Raw genomic sequence first — 19,651 nt, 5'->3', positions numbered from 1 at the left:
TCTTGGTTCATTTTATTCATGACTACCGTATATTTTACATTTTATAATACTGTGGCTACAAAAAAAATTTTACTCTTAGCAAAAGCACTTAGCTTTTGATTATCACGTATGGTTATAATTATGCATTTTAAGACTGATTAGAGTGAGTTCTTGATGTGGCGTAGGGACAGCCTTAAAAATAAGTCGTTATAGGCGCGAGATGCGTCGGGAGAAAAAAATTAAGTGAACTTTTTGTGTTATAAAAAATAAAATTTTGCGGGCACAACATTATAAAATACAAACATTGATGTCCATGAGTGAAATGAACCCCTTGAGTGTATGTTTCTATATATGTGAAGCTCATTTGACTCAAGTCTTTGGGAATATCTAGCGAGTATACTTCAAGAAATAATTATTTTTTACATCCAAAGACTGAACCAAAATATTCTTTTACCCAATCGCGTGGTAAGCTTTAGATAAGCCAATTTTTTGGAAATTATAATACATGCAGCAACCGAAAATGGATGCAAGTTCCTTCCACCATTCTCTTATCAATCATTAAAGCCATTAATTTGTGGTTTCCCCTTGTTTTTATCATTCAGAGCAAAATTGGTATTAAAATCATCACAAATAAGCTAGGGGTGAGTAGGGGTGGACATGGGCCCTGAGATCGATTGAATCTGAGGCTGAGACTCAAAAATATAACCCATATATTCATGTTGGTCAGTAGTGTTTCGCCAAATTATTTTGATCCAGACCCAACGATTTGATTGTCATTAGGCCCAGGGCTAAATTTAACCCGACCCAAAAAAATAAATAATTTTTTTATGAAATAATTGAAATAACTAAATAAAACTACTACTACTGACCCCCAAAAATTTTTTTCAAACATTTAATACAATACAAGTATTATAAATGGTTCACATAAATTCTATATAAATAAGTAGTAATATTATCAACAAATATTATATATATAATTATATATATTATAAATAATATATGATATATATATATTATTTATTTATTCGAGTCGGTAGGGGCTCGGGTCGGGTCAAAAATTCATCGACCCAAACCCGGCCGAAATTAATTGAGCAAAAACATTTGAGTCCAACCCGGGTTTTTGGGCTAACTTTCTAAACCCAGGGTCCCAGTATTTTTGGATCGGGTTCGGGTGCACTCATGGGTCGCCCGGCCCATGTCCACCTGTCACGGACTCGGACTTCTCTCCCGATCACTCCGTGCGGCACTTGATCACTTGAGCTTGATCAAGTCAGCCCTTTTAATTCCTCGGCAAGAAAATTAACCTTTGGTGGCTAGAATTGAACAAGTATGGCTCTTGAGAAGTGTTGTGGGAATGAACTCTTGAATTGCTTGAAAACTTAGTTGATTACAAATGAAGTCCCTTTGGCTATTTATAGGCCAAAGGTGCCCTAATGGACGGTTGAGATCTTTTTGATCCAACGGTCCATATAGACTCTCTAGAACTCTCTATATTCTTCCTTCAATTACATGAGAATATATGAAAATACAAGAGTTCTCTAGAAGACTCTATATGACCCTACATGGTTCAAGATGCTTCATGAACCTTCTATAAGTTTACATGATAGAAATTTTTCTAAGTGTGGGAAGATATCTCTTGGTCTCGGCGAGCCGTGCGTGACATTCTCCCCCACTCAAGGTGCCGACGTCCTCGTCGTGTCTTCATGATACGCCTTGATTGCTTCTTGGTTGTCCCATAGGGTGAGCTCTTTCTCCCATGTTGCCTCATTATTTGGTAGCCCCTTCCATTTTACGAGGTACTCTACATAGCGAGGATGGTTGCCTCTCCTTGGAATCACCCGGTGATCAATGATCATCTCTACTTCATGTCTTGGTGCGGTGGTGACCGAGGTGGGCGCCCTTTTTGATTCACCTCGTGATGGCTCATCCATGTCGGCGCGATATGGTTTTAGAAGACTCACATGGAACACCGGATGTAATTCTAAGTGGGGAGGCAGGATAAGTCTATAAGCTTGCTTACCTATCCTCTTTTCCACCTTGAATGGTCCCTCGTATCGTCGTACTAGCCCCTTGTGTACATTGGCGTGCCTCCTTCGGGTTTGGTGGGCAAGAAGTTTTACCATGACTAGATCTCCTTCTTCAAACTCAAGAGGTCGCCTCTTTGCATCCGCCCACTTCTTCATCTTCTTGGAAGCTTTGGCTAGTGTCACCCTTGCCTTATCAAGCTCTTCTTGCCACCTTGTTGCCATTTTGTGTGCCATCGGGCTTGGGCCCTTATATTCCATAGCCAAAGTGGTGGGAGTCCTCGGTTGTTGGCCGGTGATTAACTCGAACGGACTAACTCCCGTGGCTTCACTCTTTTGAAGATTGTATGAGAATTGAGCAATGTCAAGGAGTGTAGCCCAATCACTTTGGTTGGCACTCACATAGTGACGTAAGTATATTTCTAACAAGGCATTCACCCGCTCGGTTTGCCCATCGGTTTGGGGGTGGAAACTTGTTGAGAAGTTGAGCTCCGTCCCCATAAGTTTGAAGAGTTCTAACCAAAATTTGCCGGTGAAGCGAGCATCTCGATCACTCACAATGGTCTTAGGGATCCCCCAATATTTCACCACATGCTTCAAGAATAGGCGGGCAACGTCTTCGGCCGAGAACTTTGAAGAGACGGGAATGAAGATCGCATATTTGCTAAAGCGATCCACCACGACTATTATGTTGCCACATCCTTCAGACTTGGGTAGACCGATGATGAAGTCCATTGAGATGCTCTCCCACGGTTTCTCCGGTATAGGCAATGGTTCTAGAAGTCCGGCGGGTTGTTTTTGCTCATTCTTGTCTTGTTGACACACAAGACAAGTCTTGACGTACATCTCCACATCATCATGCATTTGGGGCCAATAATATGTGTACTCGATGAGGGCTTGGGTGCGGCGAATTCCCGGATGACCGGCCCACTTGGAGTCATGGCACTCCTTGATAATTTCTTTCCTTAGACCTCCCCATCTTGGCACATAAGTTCGGTTCCCCTTGGTGAAAAGTAAGCCTTCCTCTTCCCAAAAGTGGCGGGTCTTACCTTGTCTTGCTAGATCCATCAAACTTCTAGCTTGGGGATCCTTCTCCATCCCCTCTTTGATCCGGTCCACCATTGGGAAACTTGGGCTTGATAGGTTGGCTAACTCTCCTTTGCGGCTTAGTGCATCGGCCACTAAGTTGACTCGGCCCGGCTTGTATTCCATCTCAAAATCAAACTCGGCCAAGAAAGTTTGCCACCGAACTTGCTTAGGGGTAAGCTTCTTTTGTCTAAGGAAATAGCTTGTTGCCACATTGTCGGTCATCACTTTGAACTTGGACCCCAAAAGATAATGCCTCCAAGTTCTTAAGCAATGTACTACCGCCGTCATCTCTTTTTCTTGGACGGTGTACCGCCGCTCTGTCTCATTGAGCTTCCGACTTTCATAGGCAATGGGATGGCCATCTTGCATTAATACTCCTCCTATGGCAAAGTCGGATGCGTCGGTGTGTATCTCATATATCTTGTTAAAATCGGGGAGGACCAAGACGGGTTCTTTGGTTACCATCTCCTTTAAATCTTCAAAGGCCCCTTGGCAACTTTCGTCCCATTTCCATGGCCTATCCTTCTTTAGCAAGTCCGTCAAGGGTGATGCTAAAGAAGAGTAGTTTTTGATGAATCTTCGGTAGTAGTTAACAAGGCCAAGGAATGAACGAAGTTCGGTTACCTTCTTAGGGGGTTCCCATTCTTGGATAGCTTTCACTTTGGACGTATCCATTCGTAGCTTTCCTTCTCCCACGATGTGTCCCAAGAACTTGACTTCTTTTTGAGCAAAGGCACATTTCTCCTTTTTGACATAGAGTTTGTTCTCCCTTAGGACTTGGAAAACTTGCCGCAAGTGTTGGACGTGTTCATCTAAGGTCTTACTATAGATGACAATGTCGTCCAAATACACCACGACAAACTTATCCAAGAAAGGGTGAAAAACTCTATTCATGAGGGTGCAAAATGTGGCGGGAGCATTTGTTAGTCCGAAAGGCATAACCAAGAATTCGAATGAACCATACCTTGTTACGCATGCCGTCTTTGGTTCATCCCCTTCGGCGATCCGCACTTGGTAGTACCCCGATCGCAAGTCTAGCTTGGAAAACCACCGTGCATCTCCAAGCCTATCAAATAAATCATCAATCAACGGGATGGGGTACTTGTTTTTTATTGTTATCTTGTTGAGTGCCCGGTAGTCTATGCATAGCCTCAACGTGCCATCTTTCTTCTTTTGAAATAACACCGGTGCACCATATGGGGCTTTGGAAGGTTGAATGTATCCCGCATCCAATAGCTCCTTGAGTTGCCTCCTTAGCTCCTCCAATTCTGGTGGGGCCATCCGGTAGGGTACTGCGGAGGGTGGAGTAGCTCCAGGAACTAATTCGATCTTGTGATCTACTTCTCTCTTTGGTGGGAGCTCCTTGGGTAGGGACGGAGGCATGACATCCTTGAACTCTTCAAGGACTTGCGAAATTTCCATAGGCAACTCTAAGTTGGAAGAATCTTCTTCCTCCTTGAGGGTTGCTAGGAAAGTGGGTTGCCCCTTCTTGATGCCTCTGGTGCATTGTAAAGCGGAAAGTTGCTTGGATTGGAAGCTTACCTCTCTAGATAGTGGCACCATGCTAGTATTCCCCTCCTCCAAGATACACATGGTGTTGGCGAATGGAATGGGTATCGCCTTAACTTGATCCATGAACTCCATGCCGAACACCACCGGGTAGTCATCCATAGGCACTATGGAAAAGTCCGCCCGTCCGCACCACTCTCCTAGGCGAACCTCGACTCCACGGGCAACTCCAAAGATGGGTCTTGGTTCCGAATTGACCGCCTTAAGCCATCCTTGCTCTTCCTTGAATGGGATGCCTAGTCTCTTGGCTTCTAGATGTTGGAGGAAGTTGTTGGATGCTCCTGTATCCACCAATGCTTTCACCGGTTGCCCTCCGATCTTGGCCTCCAAGAAAAGTCTTCCTTTCTTCTCCTTCTTGGGCGGCTCCCTCTTGGCTTGGATGGCACTAAGGAGTTGTAAGGAACCCATTTTGCTTTCTTGTTGTGGCTCCTCCCTTTCTTCTACCAATGCCGCTAGCTTGGCTTTGGTAGGACACTCCCTTGCCCTATGAGGCCCATTGCAAAAGAAACATTTAAGAGGAGGTCTCTCACCTTGACCTTTGAAGTTATGGCCTTCCTTGGACCGGATTTGCTTGGCTTCCTTGCTTGGATGGGTGTCTCCCCCACTCTTGCTCTTGCCTCCCTTGTCCTTGTATAACTTAGGCTTTTCGGGCTTCTTGAATTCTACAAGAGATTCGGCAATGGAAATGGCCGTCGCAAGATCTTGGGCGCCTCTTCGTTGTATCTCCATCTTGACCCAATTTTGTAGCCCATCCTTGAAGGTAAAGAAGGCCTCCTTGTCGGGATAGTCCGGGATCTCCAATATCACTTCCAAGAATTCTTTCACATAATCCCGAATGCTCCCTTTTTGTTGAAGTCGCCTAAGCTTGGCCCTTGCTTCCTCCTCAGCGTTCTCCGGATAGAATTGGCGCTTCAACTCCTTCTTAAACTCTTCCCAAGTATTGAGGACGAATGAGCCTTTCTCTATATCACTACTCCTCCGCCTCCACCATACCATGGCGGTGTTATCAAGATATAGAGTGGCCGCATCGATCTTCTTGGCATCCTCCGTGATACCAAGTGATTTAAAATATTGTTCTAGACTCCAAAGGAAATTGTCCAACTCCTTGGCGTTCCTAGAACCTCCATAAGGCTTTGGTTTAGGAATATCAATTCGAGAAGGAGGAGGACTTGCCGGAATGCCACTTGGTGCTTGGGCGATGGCCTTGCGGCATAGCACAAGTTCCTCCTTGGAGTCCTTCAAGTCTACCTCCAATTTTGTCACCTTAGCCTCCAAACTGGTAACTTTGCCAAGAAGGGTCTCCTCCAATGTCTTTATGAGGGCGCGGCACTCAGATGCCACCAAATTCAAGGCTCCTTGCATCTCTTCACGGAGCTCCTCCCTTCCTCGCTCAAGCTCCTCGACGCGTTGGCCAAAGTCTTCGAACTTGTCTTGTTCCTCTCCCATGGCAAGCTCGACTTTAGCAAGCCTTGAATTCATGTCGGACATGGCATCCTTCTTGGACATCTTGATCTCCTTGCCGACGTGGGTAACCTCACTTTGGGAAGCCATGGCTTGAACCTGGCTCTGATACCACTTTGTCACGGACTCGGACTTCTCTCCCGATCACTCCGCGCGGCACTTGATCACTTGGACTTGATCAAGTCAGCCCTTTTGATCCCTCGGCAAGAAAGTTAACCTTTGGTGGCTAAAATTGAACAAGTATGGCTCTTGAGAAGTGTTGTGGGAATGAACTCTTGAATTGCTTGGAAACTTAGTTGATTACAAATGAAGTCCCTTTGGCTATTTATAGGCCAAAGGTGCCCTAATGGACGGTTGAGATCTATTTGATCCAACGGTCCATATAGACTCTCTAGAACTCTCTATATTCTTCCTTCAATTACATGAGAATATATGAAAATACAAGAGTTCTCTAGAAGACTCTTTCTAGAAGACTCTATATGACCCTACATGGTTCAAGATGCTTCATGAACCTTCTATAAGTTTACATGATAGAAATTTTTCTAAGTGTGGGAAGATATCTCTTGGTCTCGGCGAGCCGTGCGTGACACACCCCTAGGGGTGAGGGATTACCCTTAATTTGTTTAACCTGATTTCATTCTAATTAGCTAGATGGAGGACTTTATGTAAACCAATTATTCAGACCGTGAACAGCCGTACAATCTCAGTTTGATTAGTAGTTGGCGGATGTAGTTTCCAGAAGGTGTCAAAAGCTCAAATTTTTTTTATTGATTGTTTAAACCTGGTAATTAATTTAATTGTTAAATCAAATGTTCATATGAAGTAGCTAGCATCCGGAGATTGGGTTCAGATTCAGTTAAATTAATCAGGTTCATGAATTAGATAGATTGGATTTAAGAATATATAAGTTTTATGACTCAATGGAAAAGAATATTCGTTAATAATACATAATAATAGGTTCAAAGTCACGTTAAATGATCAAGACAAGAGAGTGAAGGAAAGTATTAAAGGGCAATAAATGTTACTCATTATTTCTCTACAATATCTCGAGTCTTTGTTTTTAGTTATTAATTTTCACTTTGTGATAATATTGAAATACAAGCTAGCCCCATGTATACCGAGCTACCGACTACTTTTAGTGGGACATCTTTGTAAATGGGTGCCATGTGCCTTTCAATTTTCCTGGGGACTTGTTTACCTTATCTGCAATAATGGTTGCCTTCCCAGCCTGCAGGGCTTTTGCTTGACATGATTCAATGCTTTGAATTTTGAAGATCAGACCACCTTATCTGCATTTGATCCATCATAAAATATGGAGTATTAACTGTCAGATCTTCAACCTAGCAATAATGTTAAATGCAGTATACATACTACTTTGGAGGGACCGGTTGGTGACATATGTCAAATTATTTATTTATTTATTTATTTATGGGCTTTTTAATAGTTTGGCTCAGGATCATTTTAATTTTTAAAATGACCCTAAGATCATCACATCACCCATATGAGTGATGTAACATGCTGACTGGGTGATGAATCAGCGCTGACTGGCTGCTGACTCAGTATTTTTAAATTAAAAATCATGATTTTTGTATTTTAACCCCTGAATTATTTTATAATCAATAAATTTTGGCTTATTCTTGGGTTTTTTTAACCAATTTTTTTTTTAAAAAAATTTATTAGTGTTTTAAAATTTACTAAACTTTTAAATAACTTTTTAAAAAATATATAAGTGTGTTTTTTTAATTTAAATCCCTTATTTGTTTTATAATTAACATATTATCTTTTTTCTTTGGTTATTTAACCCAAATTTTATTTAAAAAAATTATGTAATTTTTTAATTTATTAAAAAATTAATTTTAAAGAATATATATGAATATGAAAACACAAATTTTAAAATTATAACTTTTTAAGCAATATATAAGTGTGTTTTTTTATTTGTATTATAATTAATAAATTATCTTTTTTCTTTGATTATTTAACCCAATTTTTGTTTAAAAAATTTATGTAATTAATTTTGTTGATTATAATTAACAAATTTATTAAAAAATTAATTTAAATACATTGGATTCTTCATACACCTAATTATAAAGGGTTTTGCTTAGATCATGGAAAGGAAGAGATATATACAAGCATGCATCTAATTATACGGGTGCATTGGATTCCATGAAGAATTGGATTCTTCATACCCTAAATATACAAGCATGGACGGATTCTTCATACACCTATATTTAGGTTGTATAATTAGGCGTATGAAAAATCCTATTCTTCATAGAATCCAACCTCTCTCTCTCTCTCTCTCTCTCTCTCTCTCTATATATATATATCTCTTCCTTTTCACTTTCATCTTCACCAACTTCAAACACTATCTTTCTTTTGGTATTCAAAACTTGGTATTCAAAAAGGTTAGTAAAAGTTTTATAGTATATATAGTTTATAATAATTATCTCATCTTAATTTAATTTTCCTCTAAATTATGTATTTTTTTTTTAAGGATGAGTATTACTGAGGTAACTGTGATTGTTTATTGTGTTAGATTTTATATTTTAGTAGTAGTGGGCCCTAAATGGGCTCTATATAGGCTTAAGAGTCTTACACCAAAAAGTCTCATGACTTAGTGACTCAACCTCTATACCTATATATAAACCCATTATAGTTCTATTACACAACTGATGTGGTACTATATTTCCAACACCCTCTCTCAAGTTCAACTACTGATCGAACTCTGCATGCACTCGTACACCGTGAGGTCCGCTTACTGGGACTTAGTACACTACTTTGTGTCTCGTGAGGTCCCACACACATGGACTTGTACACTCACTGTGTCTCGGGATGTCCTATTTTTAACTCGACTTGTGTTCCTTCCGGAACCCTCGGAGGTCTTTTCTACTGGGTCCCACTATAACTTGTCTTTTTCTTTTTTCTTTTTATCGAATCATTTTTCCCTGAAGCTCGATACCATGTTAGATTTTTATATTTTTAGTAGTAGTGGGCCCTAAATGGGCTCTATATAGGCTTAGGAGTCTTACACCAAAAAGTCTCAAGACTTAGTGACTCAACCTCTATACCTATATATAAACACATTATAGTTCTATTACACAACCGATGTGGTACTATATTTCCAACATATTGGGGTGGACATTTACAAGAGTCTAATGAAAAAGTTACTTATTTGGGAGGCTATAAAACTGTGGTTGGAGTTCGAAACAACAGTAATTTGAATGAGTTACAAGAAACAATTGCTGCAGCTATTAACTTCAATTTAGGCGACAATTATATGAACATCAAATGTAGTTGGCCTATGGATCGACACACTAGTACTATAATCAACATCGATAATGATAGAGAAACATTATTGATGTTGAGATTGCGTACACCAATATTATATGTGGATGAAGGAGGACCACGTGTAATCCCAACCACGACATCGATTGCGCGTACATTGTAAGCTCATGGACTTATTACTTAATGAGATTTACATGTTCCCTTGTTTATTCCCTTACTTACAACACATATGTTGTGTATTTTTTTATAGCGATGCCAATCAGAACACTAAAAGTCTGGAAGCTCTATTGGCTTCCAACAATCAGGGTATAATGAGAATGCCGATGCATATGAACATAATAGTGGTGATGATCATAGTGATGATTGTAATGACAATGATGACGATGGTTGTGATGATAGCGATGATGAAGATGATAGCAGCGATCGGAGTGTTTGTGGGGAATACTTCCCACACTGTTACAGATCTTGGCATCTGAAGAAGGAAGAGACTTCAACTCCTTTTGTTTGACCTCCAAGTTCGAAGTTCTACAAGATCAAGGTCCCCAATAAAATTCACTATTGCATTCTGGCAACAACACTCCCTATTCTTACATCTCTTATAAAATAAATTTTCCATAATGAATACAAAAAAGAAGAAGACAACGTCAGTTCTTTTTTGATAAACTACGCCAAGATACTTTGCCCTAGAGAACCTAGACCATTGAACCTAGGCATGTTGAAAGTTTTGACCAGAAGCAAGGCCAGGTTACATAAATGCTTGTTTGAGGTAAAGAGATGCTTGGATGATTATCATATAATATAACAAATATAACGTATGATTAGACTGCTTATATAATAAGACTAGTAATTAAAAGAATGTGAAGCCCGCGAAAAAAAAAATCAAAGCAAAACCCAATTGCAAAGTGACACTTGCCTCCTCTTAATAATATTTAATGATAATTATTATAACAATAGTGACGGTGACAAAGACCTATATATTTTTTCAATGAGATTGAAAGAGGCATTTGAGAGTTATTGATTGATAATATAGCATAAAAATATAATGTATGATTGCACTACCTATATAATAAAACAATGATAATTAAAAGGATGTGAAGCCCGTGAAAAAAAAAAGTCAAAGCAAAACCCAATTGCAAATACACATTTGCCTCTTTTAATAATATTTAATGATAATTATCATAGCAATAATGATAATGACAAAAACATATATTTTTCCAATGAAAGAGAACACTATACTTCTTGTTAAGAATGCATCATGTCTCAATTAATAAGAACATTAGTGGATGAAATTAACATTATGTATAGATTAGACCCTATATATCTATAATTCATTTAATTTAAAAAAACAATTATTTACAGATAGCATCTTAAGCGCCCTGCTAGTATCATATATGTTTAACTTCTTCTTCTACTTTTTATTTGATAAAATTATCCACCGTCCATTCTATTTTTAAAAAAATAAGGAAAAAAGTATAGGATATTTTGATCATAATCAAAACTAAATTATTAATAATCAAAATTAATATTTTTAATCGCTAAATATTGATTTTTGTGATTTAAAAAAAAAGAAACAATTAGTTTATTAGCCAAAAAAAAAATTTCAAGCATTGGTACTTTAATTTAATATATTTAAATATTTTGTTTTGGACTAAATTATAAATAAAGGCATTGATTGGAATGCAAGTCCTTGCATTTGAAAAAAGAGCATGGTGCATGTGTAAAAACAATAATAAATAAAGAAAAAAAAAACCATCAAGCATGTGAAGACCATCAAGTATAGAATTAACATAAATTAACTTTATTTTTAAAAAAATATTGTGTGCCACGTGTTGAATTCTAACATCATTAAAGGATAGAATTAATATATAGTATATATATATATATAGAGAGGAAAGGTTATCTGTGGACTGGGACGGACCCACATGGGTGGCAGCCCGGGCTGAAGTCCGGGCTGGTTAGGCGGAATACCTTAAAAAAAATCGTGTCCAATAAAGGTTAAGCCTAAGATTTTTTATATGAATATTAATGTTTTTAATATATTGTTTGTATTTAGCTAATATGTAATGAGCATGTGCTTGAGTGGTTTGTGGGAGTTTGATGATAGGAGCCCACTATTGTTCAAATTCAAGAGTTTGCAATGTTAAGTTTTTAATAATTTTAGTAATTAAAAACAAAATTTTTTTTTTCAAAAAATGGTGGAAATTTTAAAATTTATAAAAAAAACAATGTTCTAAACTTTATAATTTTTTTAATAATTAAGAAAAAATTAAATTGATAATGTGGCACGACAAATGTAAAAATTTTAGTAATGAAAATTTTTTATTTAAAATTTATTAAAATTTTAAGTTTTATTAATAGTTGAGAAATTGTTCAAGACATCTTTCACAATGATAGTAGTTGACTTCAACCCCCTTACCGATGAGTTCGCCACTAATCGTGGTTGGACTGAGGAGAGACCATAGTTGGGGTAAGAACATCGAAAAATTAAAGGATGACAAATATAAAAATATTGACTTTTATTTAAGCTCGGGCTGAACTAAATGCTTGGATCCGCCACTGATGTTCATGTCCACAAACAAATACAGTGCCATTAATCTTGCTACCTTTTCAATCTCCAACTTGGCTTTCTCCAGCATCTCCGGATGCTGCATCAGCTCTGCCAACGTCCATTCCATTGTCGCTGCCGATGAGTCCGATCCAGCGACCAACACTTCCTACATGCATGCATGCACGTGTGAGTATATATATATATATATATATATATATATATATATATATATATGTAAATACTTATACAAGGACCCGGGCGCAGGGGAGGGGGCGGCCGCCCCTGCCGCCCGGCGAACCCCTCTTCCCCCCTATCTCCTTTTTACTAAGCGACGGAGGAGGAGGGGGTGGCCACCCCTCTTCCCAGCGAACTTCTGCCCCCTCTCCCTCCTCTTTCTCTCTCTCTCGTTTTATTTTTATTTTAAAAAATCAAATTTATACCAATTAATCCTTATTATCTAAAATATAATAATTTTTTAAAAATATATTTACAAAAATTTATTCTTTAATCTATTTCTTTATTTAGATATCTGTTTCTCTCTCTCGAGTTTTATTTTTATTTTAAAAAAAATCAAATTTTATACAAATTAATCCTTATTATCTAAAACATAATAATTTTTTAAAAATATATTTACAAAAATTTATTCTTTAATCTATTACTTTATATATATATATATATATATTAAAATCTATGTTTTAGTTTTTTATTTTCACAAATTAATTTATATAATATATAAAATTATATTTTTAAGTAGAAAAAATTTATTATTTAACAACTAATTTTTATAATTTAAACTATAATTTAACTTATAAATAAAATTTTTAAAAATATAAAAAAATTTATTAATTGAATTTTTTTAAAAACAATTCGCCCTTTACTTTATAGTTTCTAGCTCCGCCGCTGACAAGACAAAGCTCTTGATGTTTTCTCTGGTGAGTTTAATGTCAGGATCTTGATCATGATCATTGTCTGCGATGTCGAGCACGATGTCCAGCAGATCTTTGATGTTTTGTGATCTAATATGGTGATAATTATTGTTGTTTCTTGAATATTTAAGGTCTTGTTTCCTTTCAATGATTCTCTCTAGCATGGCATCGAATCTGTGGTGAACATCCTGGATCTTCTTGTCGAGACCCTGCAAGTCCCACCTGGCCAGCGCTGGGATGAAGTCAGACACGTTGAATGATCCGACGAGCATGTTAACCTCTTTAGTTAGCTTCATCATCTCATCCAGATCATCATCATCATCATGGTTATCTCCACCGTAGTAGTACTCCCAGAAGGATGTTGACCCTACCAAGCTCCTCCCAACGGTGCCAATGCCCATCTTGACTAGCTCTTCGCTGATGTTCACATGCTGCCGCCGCCGGGAGGCATCAAGCAGCGTCCTGAGTAGGTCATGCAGACTGAGACGGCGCATGGGGAGAAGCTGGTCAACAGTGCGTCTACCCAAGAGCTCGGACATGCAGAGCTTGCGGATCCACTTCCAGTAAGGACCGTAGGGTGCGAAAAACTAAACCGAGCCATCGTGGCCGAACCTTCGAGAGGCGTGGTTCTGGGGACGGCTGGCGAAGTTGGCGTCGTTAGTTTTGAGGACCTCTTTGGCCATGTCTGGTGAGGAGGCAACGATGGCCAAGACGGAGCCCAGACGCAGGTGCATCAAGGGGCCGTAGCGGCCGGCGAGTTTGTCGAAGGCGTGGTGTGGCAGGGAACGAATGAGATGAAGGTGGCCGATGATGGGGATGGCCGGTGGCCCCGGAGGGAGCCTTGGTTTGGTCTTTGAACGGTTGGTACGTGGGATGATGAAGATGATGATGAGGATGAAGAGGAAGATGGTGGCTGTGAAAATAGCAATGTTTTTAAACCCGGACCGGGAAGTGAACCGGTCTCATCATTGGGTCATGGGTCAATCGGTCCGACCGGATGAACCGTTTTGGTCGGACCGGATGACGTCATAAATATTATATATATATAAATATAAATATAAATATAATAACATCGACTATAAAAATATTTTTTGTACTTTATTTTCTTGCATAATACTGACATAACAACATCAAAATTCATGACAAAATACATAAAAAATACAACTCTATAAAACATAACAACAATAACAATATAACTCATAACAACATAGTTCATAACAATATAATAAGTTAATAACAAACCATATAAAAGATATATGTCATGTTTTGAGAAATAAGAAAACTCCACAACAATGCAACATCATATCACATACCAAAACATAACAAAAGTACATAATAATGTTTTGAGAAACATCAAAGTAAAAGCCACGGATCCAACAATATATAACATAACTAAACATATCAAAACATTTCAATTTAATTTTTTGGAGGAGATGTGAGCCAATCTTCTTCATCTAAATCATTGCTAGTCATTCTTCCAATATCAATCATTGCATTATCATCCTCCTCAACGGTAACCATGTCATCTTCAATACCTCAAAAAATATATATATAATTAAGTATGAAAAACATTAGTTATTAAAGGATAATACCTCAATAAAATTTCCTTTAATTCATGCCAATAATCAAAATCAATCCAAAAACACAAAAATGAGTAGAAAACAAAGAGCAAAAGAACATCCAACAACTTCAAAGTATTCAAAAAAATTCCATTCTCTTTGTCATCCAATAACTTTATTTTTCTAATCAATTAACATCACAAATCCCTTTTTCTTTCCTCACAATCTTCAACTCATACCAAGTTACCAACACATAATCAAAACCAAAAATCACAAGGCAATTCACTTAAATATCAAAGAACTCACATTCCCCTGAACTTAAAAACCAAAAAAACACAAACTACAACAAAAAAACAAAATCAACGCCCTCCCAAAAATAAAATAAAATAAAATAAAATAAAAGAAATAAAACACTAAATCACAAGCCAATTCATTTAAAATTTTAAACAACAAAGAACTCACATTTCCTGAACTTCAAAAACTAAAAAAACACAAACTAAAACCAAAAACAAAAGAATGAATCAATAAAACAACAACAAAGTTACAACAACATGAAATAACTAAAAAAGAAAAAGAAAAAAGAGATCTAGATCTAGGGTTTTCAGTTTTTTGACTCACCTCCGGCGGTGGTCCGGTGGCTATTGGCGGCTACTAAGGTGGCTATCGGAGGTCCGATGATGGTCCGGTGGGGAGAGGCTCGGCCAAAGAGGGAAGCTACGGAGACGGGTGGAGAAGAGGCTTATAGTTACAGCTAAGTTTCTCTTTTATTTTTTTGATAAAAACAAAAACAAAAATAGCTGAACCGGGTTTTTGACCGGGTCCGGTCAAACCGGCCCGGTTCACCCGGTTTTGAGTGGGTTTGACCGGTTCAAGTTTTGGCCAACATTTAATAGAAACCCCGGATCGATCGCGACCCGGTTCCCGGGTTTGCCGGTCGGACCGGCCGGTCCGGTCCGGGTTTAAAAACATTGGAAAATAGTACTATTACTACTATAGAGCACCATTAGTATTCTTTCAACTTCTTCCATTTGCTTGGGCTTCTACTAGTCCTATCTATTTTATATATTATTTTTATTATTATTTTGCTCTCATACTTGGAAAAAAAAATGTTTTCACCCACGCACTCTTTATATAAGTTTATGTTAGTGGTGGCTTTGTTTGAGTTCATCTCTTATCATATTCTAACATGTGTCACATGTGATGTTATTATATTTTTTCTATTGTGATTGGAGACACATGTCAGATTTTAATAATCTAGAACGTAACCAGGGTATTTCTTGATTCTAAAACCAGGGGAGATGAGTTCGCTTTGTTTTTGTGTTTTAGCACTAGAAGAGCATTGAGCATGCAAGTGATATGTAGTCTATGAAATTAAATAAATTAAAGATAAAATGGAAGCATATAGTCTTCAAAAATTGTGGTACAAATAATTTATTTATTTATTTATTTTAAAAAATAGATAAATTATTAATATTTTAGTTTATTTATTAGCAACATGATCCCTTATACACAATGAATCCAAGTTCAAATTTTCACTGCATAAAATGTGAACATGTGGTATACTTAAAACATATATACCACGTGTTTTAAGTACGTACTCTCCACATATGATTTATATACTTTGTTAAAAAATATTTTAAAAAAAATTCAAAAAAATGCAAAAGAGATAAAGAATACTTAACGGAGGATTACAGATAATTACATAACAATGAAAACATAAAGAGAAAATATATAAATATACATGATTCACTAGTAATGAAAAGACAATAGTAAAATGATTGAAAAATCTACTATCACAAATAAAACTAAAAAATTCTTCAAGAGGCTCAGTGAACTATTATTCCAAATTAATAATCAGTCCAAGAAATTACTTATTTGTATATTATATATATATATATATATATAATAAAAATTATATTCTTATTGGAAAGAATAATAGACTATTCACCTTAAATGATCGTTTTCAATTAAAAAACTATTAATATCTTCATCTTTGAAGTTTCTAAAGTATAATTAACTATGTTCAATTTCATCATTCACTTATGTTGGGGTTGGAGGGGGTGGGCATCAATGACAATAATTAATAAGACAGCGTATTTAAACTATTTAATTGGTAGATTTTCTTATGGTATGGTCTATTAATAAACAGAGCTACCTTATGTGGAAAGCAAGATGCCAATACCATGTATATATTATATACGGATGCAAGTAATTATTAATTATAACAGTGTGATCAAAGTATTATTTGACTAATGTGAGAAATTGAATTAAAGGGTTGGTTTTGATCTTTGTTATTTTCAGGTTTGGTGGAGACATGAATTGGTTTTCTTGGCCCAATTAATTAAGAATGCAAATTTGTCTTTGTTGACGTGTGATTAATGTACAATATTAATTGATAAATATTTTCATCTTAAGAATAAATCACAGAGATTTGTAATGGCATGCGCGATAGCTCCGTTGACCCAAAAAAATGGCAAGATTTCTTTGTGGACTTAAATGCCAAATACTGATCATCATCATCATCATCATCATCATCATCATCTTAAGACTTTGGGGCAAGCTTTGAATAAATCAAAGAAAATTAGATGGCGGCAAGTAAAATTCTAGCTATGAAAACCACATTTTGAAAAGGACTTTTTCTGTTATTTATTTTTACTTATGTATTTTTTCAAACCTCCTTATATTTTACTTGGCATAGTTACAATATATTATTATTTTTATTGTTTTTTTATGAGAGAGAGAGAGAGAGAGAGAGAGAGAGAGAGTCATTATGAAGAAAATAAAAAGAAAAAAGTTATTGCGAAAGGAAATGAAGAGAAAAGTGTTAAATTATAAATAAAAAAATGATAGATGATTTTTTTTTTTCACAATTAAGGGCCTTGTCACCATTTGTAATAGAGATTGAATGTTCCATAGAAAATTAAAAAATTAAAGCACATAGGAATTTTAGATTTTGGGTCCACATGAATTTAATATTTTTATGAAAAATTTAAAAAGAGCTTGTGATTTTAAAAAAAATTATATCAGGTATGGAAGTGCATCAGTTATGATGACTTATTGACATCTTAAAAAAATCTCAATATTCTACAACTCAGAAGGGGTGAAAATGAAACCACTATTTCTCTCACAGAAGGCTTACACTCAGGCTGTAAAACAATACTAATGAACACAACTATGTTCATGATCAGTAGTACTGATGAACAATATTGAACCCTTGCCCTCACATTACACTAGTATTTGACTATCCAATTGTTGAGTTACATCATTTTTAATAATAATAAAGTTGAGTCTTTCATGAAGAAATAATTTTAGTGATTGGCTGAGGGTGGTTGCACTGATTCTAACTTCACATGGATGTAATTAATAATGAGCTGAATCGTGTAATATATATATATATATATATATATATATATATATATATATATATATATATATATATATATATATATATGAGGATGATTCTTTCGCAACGCTCACGATTCGTAATCCGTGAACGTTGATACTGGGCCGCTGATTTCAATCCAACGTACCGCACATCATTTTTACGAACGAAAGTAATACGCTGTACTTATTTATAAAGACGAAAGAAAAGTAGGACGTATGCGATATTTTTAATCGAACTATCCAATCAATCTCAGAGACAAGAATCGAATCAATCACGTCGTCCAATCCTATTAAAAGTATCGAGATCATCTCGCGAACGTTCTACAAACGTCCGCATATGATGTTTATCCTATATATATATCCAAATATATTTATCATCACAGTAATTAGGAGTTGATGTTTATCTTTGGACACAACAACAACAAACTGTAAGTGTTAGTTCCAACTAACGGATTTTATATTTAAATCATTAATTAATTTGAGATTTTGAAGAAGACATGGTTTTCATTAACTTTTTTGTCTTGAGTTTATGAAAGCCTTTAATTGTCATCATTGCTTGATAAAGACAGGGTTTTGTAGTACTTTTACAGGTGTTCACAGTGGCCTTTTTCGGCCGAAACGTTGCTAGACCTTTTTGAGGGAAAGAGCTCTGGGAGCTAATTTATTGATATAAAGAAAAAAATTAGAAAGAGTTTAAGATTATAGACCAGAAAAAACAAAACCAAAGAAAACATACAAGAAAACACAAAACAAAATAAAAGAAAACAAACAAACTTAAAACCAACTAAAACCACAAGAGCTAAAGGTCTTCATCAACCATCTAGGGAGATCCCTCCCACAGAAAAAGAGGGACACTTCATGATGAGTCAGGCCAAAGCAGGCCAAAGAGGAAGGGGCTTTACACCAACTTAAAGGGATTGAATGAATGGCAGGGTTGCCCATCTCTGCAAGATGCTCCTTTATCACCTGAAGCTGAAAATTCAGCCTCCAATCTTCTAACAGATCTCGGTACCTCAAAGCCTCAACAATCTCAGAACTGGAAGTCAAAATGGTCTTGACATTATAGTTCGTCTTCCAACTGGACATAGCCTGTGAAGCAAAGCAAAGAGCTTTGGCAGCAGCATCGACAGCAGTACTCGCCGAACAACCACAGCACCCTGAGCATAAAACTTTTGAGTTTGAATATGATAATATAAAACTAAGGCCAACTGAAGATGTGTCTGCACTACAAATAGAGGCAACAAATAAGATAGGACTGTCAGCAAATGTAAAATTGATCATAATAAAATTATTCCTCAGTAGTTGACAAGTAGATGAGAATAGAAACTCCCTGGCGTGCCCAATAGCTCTAGTAGCAACATTTGGGTGATTCAAGTCCTCCCTTTTAAAAATTTTGTTGCACCTAGCTTTCCAAATGAACCAAACAGTGGCAGTTATCACAGCTTGAATAAAACTATCATTCCCAGTCAGAACTTGGTCTAACCAATTACCAGAGATTAGCCCATCAGACAAATTAATAGGTTTACCTATATTCGTGCAAACAATTTTCCAAACCTGTTGGGACTTGTTACAATTAAGGAATGAGTGCTCCACCGTTTCTGGAAGAAGATTGCATAAAGTACAGGAAGTAGCATGCCCCAAATTAAACCGATAGAGATAATCATTAGTTTTCACTGCATTATGTAACAATAACCACATAAAATATTTCACTCTGGGGGCCACTTTGAGACGCCATAACTTACCCCATCCTTCCCAGCTCTCCCCAGAAGTAGTGTTCTGATTGAAGAAAGAGTATATCTTGGTGGAAAGCTTGGTGCCCAAGGACTTAGG

General features: G+C 36.7%; 1 protein-coding gene across 1 annotated transcript; it reads right to left on the bottom strand.

Moving 5' to 3' along the window:
• Positions 1-12,171: 12,171 nt before the first annotated feature.
• Positions 12,172-13,442, bottom strand: LOC120279435 (cytochrome P450 93A3-like). Its single transcript, XM_039286371.1, has 2 exons — positions 12,863-13,442; positions 12,172-12,206 (listed from the first exon to the last, which is right to left on the bottom strand). The coding sequence occupies exons 1-2, from the start codon at positions 13,415-13,417 to the stop codon at positions 12,195-12,197; spliced, it is 567 nt and encodes a 188-aa protein (XP_039142305.1). The 5' UTR covers positions 13,418-13,442; the 3' UTR covers positions 12,172-12,194.
• Positions 13,443-19,651: the final 6,209 nt, after the last annotated feature.

The sequence above is a fragment of the Dioscorea cayenensis genome, chromosome 16 (assembly GCF_009730915.1).
Source record: "Dioscorea cayenensis subsp. rotundata cultivar TDr96_F1 chromosome 16, TDr96_F1_v2_PseudoChromosome.rev07_lg8_w22 25.fasta, whole genome shotgun sequence".
In the NCBI taxonomy this organism is placed as follows: domain Eukaryota; kingdom Viridiplantae; phylum Streptophyta; class Magnoliopsida; order Dioscoreales; family Dioscoreaceae; genus Dioscorea; species Dioscorea cayenensis.
Note: the sequence above shows the minus strand (reverse complement) of the source record. Positions and strands in the feature narration are given on the sequence as shown.